The 13719-nt window shown below is 47.0% G+C and overlaps 1 protein-coding gene across 1 annotated transcript in view; it reads left to right on the top strand.

Annotated features, from left to right (window-relative positions):
- SPSB4 (splA/ryanodine receptor domain and SOCS box containing 4) overlaps nt 1-153 on the top strand; it is a 72153-nt gene extending 72000 nt beyond the window's left edge. Inside the window, exon 3 of the mRNA XM_036267296.1 lies at nt 26-153. Coding sequence (XP_036123189.1) covers nt 26-153 — 128 coding nt within the window. The remainder of the gene's footprint in view (nt 1-25) is intronic.
- The last annotated feature ends 13566 nt before the right edge of the window (nt 154-13719 follow it).

Below are 13719 nucleotides of genomic sequence, written 5' to 3'. Positions count from 1 at the left end.
CTAACCCACTTCCCTCTCGTTGCAGCCGAGCCCCTGCCGCTGATGGACCTGTGTCGGAGATCCATACGCCTGGCCCTGGGCCGCCCGCGCCTGCGGGACATCGGCTCCCTGCCTCTGCCTCAGTCTCTCAAAAACTATCTGCAGTACCAGTGAGCCCGGTTGTGGGCGCTGACGGGCAGCAGCGGGCACCGCCCTTTCAGATCACCGTCACACAGAACCTTCAGGAAGGGGTCTTCCTCCGCACCCCGCTTCCCCAGAACTTTCAGCTCTTTGAAAGGCCAGGACGTGTTCACAGCTTTAAAAATGAATGTCTGTTGCCAACCGTATTTGCTGCCTTAGAAGGCAGCTCTCCCAAGTCCGGACACCTCCTTGGAAGCCTGAAGAGCCCGGGCCTCTGCCGGGAGGAGGCCTGCCGACAGGACTCAGCGGCCACCGGTGTCGATCCGAGAGCCTGTTCCCGTATTCGCGAGAATGAATAAAACATTGGGCAGGAGACTTTCTGTTGTGTGCCAGTGCAGACAGGGCCAGCTGGGGAGAAAAGGGCCTCTGACAATTGAGTGATGAGAACCGCTTGCGCATCCCCTCTGGGCCCACCCCGTGGGGCAGCGGGGTGGTGGTGGTACTTTAGGTTTCTGCCCCTTGGAAAGGGATGCCTGAAGTGGGCAGCAGTGTTTAGAGCCTTCCAGCTTACCTCTATGAAAGTCGTTTACTTACCCCATCACATGCCCCCTCACCCCCGTCCCTTGTCCCCTGTTTGTCCCAGGCACCTCTATTCAGGGAAGCTGAGTCTCACTAATTCACCCCAGGGATAGAGTGTTTCTTTTACTATTGTTTTAAGTAGCAGTTGCATTTTAAGAGGAGTATAGCGAGTGAGGGCAGTACTTAGTCCAAAGGTGCTAATGGGGGGCTGGGGGCATTGGGACACCCTAGTGGATGATGCCTGAGGAGCCTTCCTGGGGTACCGGGGGTCTCTAGGCAACCATCATTCAGGATGCAGCCTGATTGCCACAAAGCTTTATTTGAGCAAATTATTTTTTCACTTTAGGAAACGTGTACGAGTTTGTTTCTGTTTCAGCTGTGTGTGTGATGCGCTGTTTATTTATCAGCTTGGGGCGCACGGGGGCAGCCTTGTAACTGGAAGGGTGGACATGGGAGGCACCTTCTCCGGCTCCGAGCCTGGTCCTCTCCGGGACGCTGCTGCTGCTGCCGCCGCCACGCCGGGCCCCTCTGTTCCCGCCGCGCTCTGCCCAGACTCATTTCTAACTGGAATTGTCACGGCAGTGGAATCCCAGAGCCCCACCCGGCACTGCCTCCCCCCACTTTAATGTGAATTTGACTGATGAATGAGGAGCGAGGTGCGTTTCTAATAAAGTTTGTCCTTCAGTCCTAATGCTGTTTATGGATTGCTCTCTGGGGAGGGGCCAGGGGGACTTCGTCAGCCTGGCTGGTCTGTCCCGGACGCTCAGAAGGCAGGAATGTGATTCCCTCTCCAGACACTTCTCATCTCTTCTGTCTTCTTGTCCCCACTTGAGCCCAAACTCTAGCCATTTACAAAGGCCTGCTCTGGAAGAGCAAATGTGCCTGGGTCCTGAGCCCATGCCAAGCTGGCTGTGATGGTGGAAAACAGGGCAGACTCCTGGTGCCAAGCTGTGATGTCCACAGTGCAGCCACAGGGTCACGGGGGTAAACCCTATAAAACAGCTGTTACAAAGTAGACCCAATGGTGGGGCTGGGCGTTACTTTGGAAGTACACGTTATCACAAAGGAGCAGAAGTGTTTTTTGTTCCACATAATTGTGTGTGTGTGTGTGTGTGTGTGTGTGTGTTTTAATGAAATTGAACCCAACTCAAAAATCAAGCGATTTAACAGAAAATCCAGATTTCTGACTTCTCTTGAAAGAGAGAGATGTGGTAAGACCAGGCCCACATTCCTTCATGGTGATGTTGGCCAAGGTGAGTAAGGCAGCCCCTTGAGTAGAGGCCTCTGCCCACTGACCCAGCCCCAGGTCCACTCCTCCCCCAGCACAGCATCGGGACATCTAACGATCAACCTCTCTCATGGGCTTTAACTGCCTGAGTCTGGATCAAGGCTTGTGAGTTGGATCTCTGGACTATAACTATAACCCACATCAAAGGGTGATAATTACACACACACACACACACACACACACCCCAACCAAGGGAGGATTCGGTGCTGGGGGTTCTGCTAGTTTTGGATTTGACTGTGAAGTAGCTCACAGCCTCAGCCACTGAGGAGTTCACAGTCACCCAGGACACCAGAGACAGTGTCTGTGTCTCCAGTCAGACGCTGTCTCTGGGTCCTCTTTAATGAGCGGGATCATATGGTTAGACAAGCCTAGTTGCACATTAAAGTCCCATAAGGATATCTGTAAATAGTCCAGTGCCCAGGTCCTTCCCCAAACCAATTAAATTTGGTCCTTTGGGGGTGGGGCCCGGGCCTTGGTAGTTCTAACGTGCAGCCCCACTGGACGAGGTGCTTAGTTATTCCCGTCAGTGGAGACGCAGTTGCTGTTAGTGAGACGTACGGTCTAGGCCAGAGAAAGCCACCGCAGCCCCCAGCATTACCAGAGAAGGGCGGATTCTGAATGGCCGCGAGTCCGTCCTTCCTTCAGTGATGCTGAGCTGGTTGCTCTCCAGACCTGGGAGGAAGGACTGGCCACTTCTGACCCGATTTGGCACAATTCTTGATTAATTGATTCCTGACCTGGGAGGCCTGTGGTATGTGGAGAATTTCCCAGAGAGCATTGCCATGATCAATCAGAATAACCTGAATAGTAAGTACAGAGCAGACTGAAAATAGTTAGGCCTTGAATGTACGGTTTTGAACAGAAGTTGAGATAGTGAGGCCCGACTACAAGAATGGTTTGGTTCCTAGTATTTCCAGACCTCGCTTCCTTAAGCAAGATGACGCATCTGGCCAGTAAAAAGGATGCTTCCCCCTGCTCCTTGTCTGATGGGTTTCGGGAGTAGATAAGCCAGTGACAAGGCAACCTGGCTTGATGACAGTGGGCTCACCTGCTTTGTCTACCCAACAAATAGGGCTCTCTTCCTAGAAGCAGGCCTGGTGCTGGTTGAGCACCCAGCCCAGTCAGCAAATGTGGGAGGAGCAGGGTAAGTATTTCCCATTCTTCCAACCAACACCGAGGCTTCAGCAACACTGTCTCTGTGCCTGGGTGTTCTCCCATCCAAGGAAGAAAATACCCGAACAGGGATGGCATTTGAAGGAAAGAGTTGCCTTTTGGGCATCACTTTGAGTCAGCAAATGGCTCTGTACCAGAATTGTGCCAGACTGAAGGGGTATTTCGCTCCTGCTGCCCAAGAGCACCCCCAGGCCCCAGCAGGGAGACTGGCATGCAGTGAAGGCGGAGTCAAGTGCCTGCAGCCGGTGGAAGCAGGCACTGCAGGAGCAGTGCATGGAGCTGGGAGGGCTGAGCATGTGAGGGCACGTTGACCAGTCCCAGGTGGTGGAGGACAAGCTGCCGGGAGGAAGGGTGCAAGGAGGGGGGAGGGGCCTTGTAAGCCACACTGAAGAGTATGGACTTGGTCTGGGTCAGCATCCAGGAGGGACCAGCCAGCATGCTCAAAAGGGAGGCTGTGGACACTCTAATAGAGGGGCTGTGGACAGAGGTGTGGCAGGGTTCAAGAAACCAACAACTGAGGGTGACGCACCCTGGGCTGGCATCAGTGGAAGGGGAAAATCGTTACCATCCCTAGGGACAGAGGGCTAAGAGAAGGAAGCAGTAATTAGAAAAAGAAAACTGTACCACTCAACACAGCCAATGCCGACCACAGCTTGGCAAGGAGGAAGGCAGGGCATAAATACACTGATCCGTCTCTTGTCCCTCCTCCCATCTTCCACCAGTGCCTCCCATTGGCTGAAACCCTCGGGAGCATAGCAGGCCAGGGACCCTGATTGGTACCATTCGTAGAGTTCCTGCAGTAGCAGGGCAGGGAAGGAAGGAGAGTAGATCTATGGGTATCAAGAGAAGAATATTCGGTGGAATTTATCCTATAGATCTGCTATGTTTTGTTTTGTTTTGATTTTCCAAACAAAATGGCAAAGATCCAAAACTTTAGTGTATAGATAGGTAAAAGCTAATTTGTTCCAAATGTGTATGCTGGGGGCACTTTTGAGACCCACCCCTGTACCTACCTCTCCCATCTGAACATCAGATGCTGAACACCCGAAGCATCTCTAAGGAGCCTTAGGCTACCATCAAAATGACATTCTTCCCAAAGTATAATCCAACTGTGTCGCAAGAGGCAGCAGAGCCAGGGCCTGGAACCAGATTTTTTAAAATGCTGTTGCAGAGCCACAGCAGGTGTCAAGACTCCTACCACTTCCAATTTCAAGCTCCACCAAGATACTGCTCAACGCAGAGTTGGGAAAGGTGATGGAGAGCCGACCATCACACGGTATATTCGCCATGTGGATGACATAATTGGAAATTATCTGAAGGGCAAAGCTGATAATAAACTCATTGGAAGGAGATGAATTTTGAGCACTACCTTTGTTTTTAATATAGCTTATTTAATTGCAGGTTTATATGATTTAATTTTTAATAATGCTGGAATCAATAATCAGCTTGCCAAATTTCTGAGATTGTAACCACGTGCTGTTGTGAGGCGGTATGCGGCAGCTCTGGGGCCCCGCCGGGCTGCTGGGGCCGCATTTATCCAGTGCGATCCTGACCTCGTCGGGGCTTTCCGCCAGGTCTGAGCACATCGCACCTGGCCTGAGAGTCAGGGGGTCTCCTTCCTGAGTGCCCCTTGCCGAGGGATGGGAAGGGTTAGAGTAGATGGAAGTGAGGAAAGCACACGTGGGTGAAGCGAAGAGTCTGGCCCCGGCACAGCGGACGTTTATTCATCGGACCGCTCCCGAACACCCACTGTGCACACCTTTCCAGAGACACTGCTCAAAAACAGGATGTGAAATTCTGAAAAGGCAGACCAAATCCGGCTCATCATGCCCTGGCCAGTTTGGCTCAGCGGTTAAAGCGTCGGCCCGCGGACTGGAGAGTCCCGGGTTCGGTTTCCCGGGCATGTATCTTGGTTGCAGTTCGTCCCCGGCCCCGGTTGGGGTCATGTGGGTGGCAGTCACTCTATATGTCTCTCTCACATCGATGTTTCTCTCTCTCTTCCTCCCTCTCTCCCTCCCACTCTATCTGAAGATAAATGCAAAAATGTCCTCGGGTGAGGATAAAACAAAACCAAAAAAGGATCTTCATGACCAAAGTTGGCTTATTTCACGAGTACAAGGTTGATGTAACAATCAAAAAGTGATGCAATGCATCATGTTGGCCAAATAAAAGAGAAAAAAACATTCTCATCTTAACGGATGCAGAAAAGCATTTGCTAAAACTCAGCACTTGTTGATGGTGCTTTTGAAAAAATTCAGAAAACTAGGAAGAGGGGAAAGTTTTAAATCTAGTAAAAAATATCTGTAAAATTCCTATAGCAAATACATTGAATAATAAAATATGGAATGCTTTCCTCTTGCAATTACAAGCAGGGAAAGTCGCCCCCTCTAACCACTTCTATGCAACATTCTACTGGAAATCCTAGGCAGTTCAATAGTTCAATAAGGCAAGAATGAGACATGAAAAGGCACAAAAATTGGAAGGAAAGAAATAAATCCATTACTATTTGCAGATGACATCATTGAAAAGAATCTATAGAAAACTATAAGAATTAGTGAGAGAATTTGGAGAGGTCATTTGAATGCAAGGTCAAAAATTGTATCTACATATTAACAACAAACAGAAAATGAAATTTAAAACAATGCCTTTTTATAATAACAAAAATAGGTTGCCAGAGGGAAGACGGTGGGAAGGGGGCTAATATATGGTGACAGAGATGATTTGACTTTCAGTGGTGGACACACAGTGCAACAGACAGATCTTGTAACATAGAAATCCACACCTGAATCCTATATGATCCTATTAACCAATGTCACCTCAATAAATTTTAATATAAATAAATAATAAAAAAGAAAAATCTAATGAAAGATATGCAGAACTTCTACACTGAAAACTATGAAACACTGTCAAGAGACATTGAAGAAGACCTAAATAAGAGGAGAGATATACCATGTCAGTTAGAAGATTTGAAACTGTAACAATGTCAATTCTGCCCCAAATGATCTATAAAATCAATGTAATCACAATAAAAAAAAAAATGTTCTGAGTTTTGTTGTGGAAATTGACAAGTTGATTCTAAATTCATTTGGAAATGTATAGGATCTAAAATAGCTGTAACAATCTTTAAAAAGAAAAACAAAGTAGGAGGACTTACATGGCCAGATACTGAGATTTACTACAAAGACATAATATTTAAGACAGTTTGATGTTGGTGTAAGATAAACAAATAGACCAATGAATAGAATCGAGTTCAGAAACAGAGCCACGCTCTCATGGTCAGTGAATGGTGTTACTGAAATTCAATGGGACAAAAGTGATCTTTCTATAAGTGGTTCTGGGTCAGCTGGATATCCATCTGGAGGAAACAGGAAGCATCACCCCTACATCACATCACAGACAAAAATTAAATTGACAGTGATCATAGACCTAATCATAAAAGATAAAACAACAAAAACGCTTCTAGGAAAAAACATAGGCAAAAATCTTCATGTCCTTAGGGTAAGCAAGACTTCTTAAACAGAGCACACAATGCAGTAACCATAAAGAAAAATATAACCAACCCTGGCCGAGTAGCTCAGCTGGTTAGAACATCATCCAGATACACCAAGGTTGAGGGTTTGATCCCGGGTCAGGGCACATACCAGAAGCAACCAGTGAATGCATAAATAAGTGGAACAGCAAATTGATCTCGATCTCTCTCTCTCTCTCTCTCTCTCTCTCTCTCTCTCTCACACACACACACACACACACACACACACTAACTGAAGATAAATAGAAAAATATCCTTTGGGTGAGGATTAAAAAAAGTTACTTCTTTCTCACTAGAAATGTTTTGGATTCAGTGCAGTATTTCCCTTGGCAGCTACCAGCACAGTTATTGCATCTGAGGAAAGAGATGGTTCTACAGCAGAGAAAGAAGGGGGGAAAGGAGGCTGAGAGATTTGAAGGTTTTGAAGAACAAAGAACCCCAGTGTCTCGTGAAAACCGTTCCAGAGAGCTGATGTCCTAGAAGCACTCACAGGAGCACAACATGTGTTCTGTGATTTCCCGTAGCAGGTGGCCTCCCTCAGCAAGTGTGATGCCCTGACCAGCCCACTGCGCACAGGGAACAGGGTCTAGAATTTCACATTTCCATCTAAAAACGCACATTCCTTTCCTGGATCGTGGTCATGTTACACAACAGCCCCTGGGAATTTCGCATACAGCCTAATAGGATATCACTGCCCACTAGCTACAGAAAAAGTAACATTTTTTTTTTTTTTTTTTGGTAAACAGAGAAAATAAGCCTTTTCTTTTTCCTTTTCTTATGAAAAAGCTCTTGGCAGGTAAACCCTCTCCTTTATCGATGTGTGGGCAGTCCTACATTCTGTCCAAACGCCGCCAAGATTTTCAGATGAAGTTGCCAGGACTGGTTCTGAATTATTCGAAATTTAAAACAGAGACGGAAAATAATCCTTTTCTTGTAGAAATACAAACAAATATTTCCAGGTGAAATGACAAGATGTCGGGGCTGGAGGCAGAGCGAGTGGGTGGGGTCGTACAGGCAATGAATTGGAAATTGTTGATGCTGAATCACGGGAACGGGAGAGTTTATTATATTGTTCCTTCTACTCTTATTGTTTAATATTATCCATAATAATAAAAACGAACAAATTTTCTGCAGGTGAATTGATTTGGAAGGATGAACATTTACATCTGATCACGTGAGTTAATAATCAAGGAGACTCTGTTGAAATCAACTTGCCATTTCTCATCAACATTTGAACATGAAAATAAAATCCCCTGATTTGATCATAAGGTCACTAATAATTTTCTATCATCACTGTGTTCTTCAGCGACTGGAATCTAAGCTTGAAAATTAATATCTTTTCATTTTTTATCACTAACAAACTTATTTGGGTTTTAATGTTCTCTTTTTATTTGGGTTCTTTCAATCAGTGTCATTATTTTAAGATGCATATTTTTATTGTGCAGCTATAATTCATTCCTCTTTACTGCTGAGTAACATTCCTTTGGGTAGATACACCACAACTTGTTTATCCATTCACCGTTGATGGGCATTTGGGCTGCTTCTAGATTGGGGCTTTTACAAATAAGGCCACTATAAATATTCACGTGTGGGCATACACTTTCTTTTCTCTTGGGTAAATACCCAGGAGTGGAATGCTGGATCACATGGTAGGTGTATATTTAACTTTTAAAGAAACTACCAAGTTGTTTCCAGTATGTGAAAGTCCCGGTTCCTTCACGTCTTGCCAACGTTTGATATAATCAGCCTTCAAAAGTCTAGATGTGGCCCTAGCTGGTTTGGCTCAGCGGTTAGAGGGTCGGCCTACAATCCAGAGAGACCTGGGTTTGGTTCCCGCTAAGGGCATGTACCTCGGTTGCAGTTTGTCCCCCGCCCTGGTTGAGTCGTGCGGGTGGCGACCATTCGATGTGTCCCTTTCACCTCGATGTTTCTCTCTCTTGCTCTCCTTCTCTCTCCTTCCCACTCTATCTGAACAAAAATGAAAAAATGTCCTCAGGTGAGGATAAAAAAAATTTTTTAAAGTCTGGGTGTGAAGTGGCATTTCATTGAGGTTTTTTATTTGCAGATCCCAGATGACTAATGATGCTGAGCATCTTCTCATGTGCTTATTTACCACACATGTGCGGAAATGTCTGTTCAAATCCTTTGCTCATTTTTAATTGGCATGTCTTCATGATTAATTTTCGAGAGTTCTTTACACATTCTTGATGCACACCCTTTATCAGATGTATGCTTTTTCTTCCAGTGTGCAAGATCGTCTTTTCATTCTCTTAGCAATGTCTTTAACTTCAATAAGGTCCCAATCACGAATTTGTTCTCTTTTAGACTGTGCTTTTGGTGTCTTATTAAAGAAAGCTTTCCTTTACCCAAGATCATAAAGATTTTATTTAATGTTTTCTTCTAGTTTTACAGTTTCAGGTTTTTACAGTTAGTTCTTTGATCCATTTTGAGTTAACGTATGTATATTATGTAGGGCATTGATGAAATCATGCTATTGCATGTAGGTTATCCAAATGTTCCAGCACCATTAGTTGAAAGGACTGTTCTTTCTTCACCCAGTTGTCTTTGCATCTTCGTAAGAACTTAGCTGTCCATATGCGTGTGGTCTTTTTCTGGACTCTTCATTCTGTTCCATTCATCTGTGTGTCTGTCTTGATGCCAGTTCCACACTGCCTTGGCTACTGCAGCTTCATGGTAGGTCTTAAAATCAGATAGTATTGGCCCTCCCACTTCATTCATTCTTTTTTTTTTTTCTTTTAATCCTCACCCGAGAACATTTTTCCATTTTTTGTTCAGATAGAGAGGGAGGGAGAGAGAGGAAGAGAGAGAGAGAGAAACATCGATGTGAAGGGACACATCGAGTGGCTGCCACCCGCATGACCAACCAGGGCCGGGGACAAACTGCAACCGAGGTACATGCCCTTAGCGGGAACCGAACCCGGGTCTCTCTGTACCGCAGGTCGACGCTCCAACCGCTGAGCCAAACCGGCCAGGGCTCCCACTTCATTCTTTATGAAATTCATTTTGACTGCCCTAGTTAGTTCCTTTGTATTTCCATATACATTTCAGCATCTGATCGTTAATTTCTCCTGAAAAGAAAATTTGCTTTGATTTCCATGAATATTGCATTGAGTCTGTAGATCAATTTGGAAAGAATTGATATCTGAATGATATTGAGTCTTCCAACTCATGAAAAAATACAGATTTCTCAATGTATTTAGATCTTTTTTCATTTCTCTCAAACGTGTTTATTAGTGTTAGTGGGTAAGTTCTGCAATCTTCTGTGAGATTCACCTCTAAGTATTTAATATGTGTTGATGCTGTTGTAAATTTTCCTGAGTTTCTGCTTTGGATCAGTGGTTGCTAGCATAGAGAAATACAGCGCGCAGGGCGCCCACAGCGCCTGAAGCTTCCAACTTCCACTTCCAGCCGCACGGAACCGCTGTGTTCCCCCTCCCTCCACAACCCCACTGTCCCTCACCTCTGCAGCCAAGGCCTCGTGCTTCTGGAGGTCTCCTCCCCTCCCCTGTGCTTCTGGAGAAGTGTGGACGCCTCTCAGACCCTGCTTCATAGAGACACCTGCAGCGTCCACGTTTCGGATCTCCGCCCTGCCTCCGACAGGCTGATGAATGCGGGGCCCCTTCGGTCTTGGTGTTCCCTGCATATTGGGTGGATGCACTCCACGGGTATTTTTAATTTCCCCGCAGCGTGGGTGAGCCTCGACAGAAGCAGAAGCACGGTGCATTCTCTCCAGTGTGGGCATCTGAGTCACCGGCACCTTGTCTTCAGTTTAGTCCACTGATACCTATAGATGGGCCCAGACCTACTGGCCGGCGGGGCATTGCTGGCTGTGGGGTTTTTGCAAACCTCGGGCGTGTTCTTCAATCAGGCAGTTGCCACAAAGTCTTAATTCCCCAAGTACCACACATGCTTTCGCCAGTTGTGAATTCCTTCTAGCCTTTCTCCCATGTCCAGCCTGTGCCCTTTCAAAGTGACAGCCTGTCTTTGGGGGAACAGGATGTCCTGCTCTGTGTTTTAAAGTTCCCCTGAGTGTGTAGCCTTTGTCATAAGACCCTGCATCTTCTCTGTGACTTCACATACTCAGTGAGTTTTTAAGGATGAAAAGGCACTGTTTTTGTCACTGTCACTTAAACGTCTGTCCCTGCTATGTGTTCTTGCCTCGTGATGCTATTTCCAGTCACTGCAGAAGAGACCCTTCTTTCTGTCCACCTGTGCTGGACACACAGCATTTAAATACGACTGCTCGCCCCTCGGCTGGGGCCTCGCATTCCGGGCTTCCCTCCGACGGGAATTCAAACTTGATTCACTCCAACCACTAAAGCAGGTTTGCATTTGCCCCACACACTCACGAGCGAGAAACACAGCATTACTTTCTTTTTACCTCATTTAAGTTCGATCTTGCCCTCGGTCCCCACTGACCAGGGCAATGAAATCGATACCCAGCATCATTCATTATTAGGGACACCCTTTCTTCCCCAGGGTCGCCCAAGAAGCCCGTGGGATTTGCATAGTCCCGAAAACTTGGGGAAGCATCTGTGGCCTTCAGTCCATCACAGCCACCAGCGAGATTCTCACCATCCAGGTTGTCCGTTTAAAATGGGTGGTGTCATCTCCTCCTGCCTCCCTTGGGCACAGCATTCGTGCATTGTTGTTCCCGGATGTCACACCCCTCAGGGCCCAGCCCCCAACAGCTGTGTGCCCTCTCAGAGACCCGGACTCGAAATGAGCTGTCATTATCACTGCGTGTGGACTCACCACCACCTTCTTCCCCTCGATCCCCAGAAGCCACCTGGAGCCCCAAGTTCCAGCCTCCACTCTTCTGCCTCGGGGGGAACTGAGCTTACCACCCTCCATGTGGACGGCTGTCTTCCAGGTATAGCATCACCCAGCCCCAGAACGCAGCTTTCTGGAGAAGCCCGTGGTGTCTTCCTGGAAGCCCCCGAGACCCTGCCTGGGGACTTCTGCACTGCGGGAGGCTCCTCGGCCCAGAGTGCAGGCTGGGAGTGCCCAAAGCCAATCCCTGATGAACAGCACTTGGCCGATAACTACGCCAGCTCCAGGCCCCTGGAGGGACAACGCAGAGCTGTTTCCCACAATCTCCCAGTCATCCAAGCAGCACGGGGCCTGGGTGCCCGGAGCCTGGGTGCCCGGAGCCTGGGTGCCCGGAGCACGTAACCTGCTCATTCACACACCTGCACTGGCTCCCTTTTCCTCCCGTCTCACCTCTCCACTTTCCTGGTGGCTCCTGGGGTCACCTCCCAGATTGTTCCCAAGTCCTTGTCTTAGGATCTACTTCTGGGGACCCAACCTAATTCTCCTCGGAGCTTCTGTTCTGGGCTCTGAATCCCCAAAGCTCTTAACATGCATTTTCAGAGGCAAAGGAGTCCAGATCCAGTGTGCCCGCATTGCTGCCAGAGGAAAATGAGCTTTTCCTCCTCCTGTGAGTTTCCTAGCGTGAAAGGAGACGGGACGTGAACAGCGCAACCCATTTTGCTGCCATAGAACAGTTACTTACTGATCATCTGCTGCACGTCTAGCTTGATCCACAGCCATCAGGAGATAAAAAATACAATGAGAAGGTGCTGACGACCCAGACCTCAGGAGAAGAGAATCATATTTGTGGAGTGGGAATGAATGACTGGGGATCACCTAGTCGGTGCTGTATGTCTTGTATGTAATGGGCTCAGAGGAATGCAGTAACCTGCTCAAGCTGACAGTCATCAGCTCCGACCTTGGTGTGACCCAACATTTGCCAGTTTATTACCCCAATATGGGGGCTCTGGGCAGCTAGGAGGGACCATGTCAGGGCTCCGTTTGATAGCTATTAAAAAACATGTACACTGGCCCCACCTACCCCTTCTAGGGAAGGTGTGGTTCAGGGAAGATAAAATGAACACTAGTGGATGGGTAAACAACAGTGTGGGGAACACCTAACTCACTGTCCACCTGAATGACCCCAGGGTTACAGGGTCATACATAGCAGAGGGAATTGGTGGACACGTCTTCACATTCAAGTCAGCAGGGGTCAAATTCACTGAGATTGGGAACCCAAAGGCCTTCCAGAGCCGTGATTGGTGGCTGTCCCCTTATTCTAACCTGCTCACCTGTAACTTGTATAAAAGGGCCTGGCGGGTTGGAGGTCGTTGCTGAGACAAAGGCTAGGCTGTGTTTGGTTTTGTGGTTTTGGTGTATGGAGAACCGGGATAACAGCTAGGATTGGGACTGAGAGGATGAGGGCTGGTACATCGAGCACCTTCTCAAAGACACGGTCTGTTTGGAGCTCGGTTTCCTGGCTTTCCTCTTCTGAAGGCCAAGAGCTTGCAAACACTGCAATGTAAACTATGCATTAAAATTTTATACACTAATATATATTTTACTGAACTTTTTAATAACCCAAGGAGAAATGGCTTTAAATAATTCAGTATGGTGTTGGCCCCGAGCTGAACTATGCTACAAGTAACCATGTATAAAATATGACACTAATATTGCATACCTTAATATAATGAATGTTTATCTTGATAATAAGCCATTTGAATTCTAGTAATATGGGAGTTACGGTTGCCATGGCATGGTCTTGTTAAGGCTTTAAACGAGACGTCAACAGCAACAGCGACATAAACGCACACATTCACCTACTTGCTGTTTATAAATGAACCAACTGGACAGTGAATAGCTTATTCATCAATAAAAGTTTTAAATGCTATTTATGAAGCAATTGAATGACTGGAGGAAGTGTGGTGCCAGGAACGTGTGTTCTTCCTCAGAGCCAGCTTTGGGATTTTACAGAAAGTCCAGCATGAGGATGGAGGTCACCCTCCCCGCACAACAAGAAGACCATTGTCAGAAGAAGGTGCCACTCACACATAGTATGTGCTTAGTAAATTCCTGTTGGATGAATCTTTAAATGGCTGCCTTAAGAAAAAGAGTTTAAACATCTGAGTGGTTTCTAAACCTGGCGATGTATCAAAACCACCTGGATAGTGCATTAAAAATTCAGATTTCTAAACTC

Source organism: Molossus molossus, unplaced genomic scaffold, assembly GCF_014108415.1.
Source record: "Molossus molossus isolate mMolMol1 unplaced genomic scaffold, mMolMol1.p scaffold_m16_p_18, whole genome shotgun sequence".
Classification (NCBI taxonomy): Eukaryota; Metazoa; Chordata; class Mammalia; order Chiroptera; family Molossidae; genus Molossus; species Molossus molossus.
Note: the sequence above shows the minus strand (reverse complement) of the source record. Positions and strands in the feature narration are given on the sequence as shown.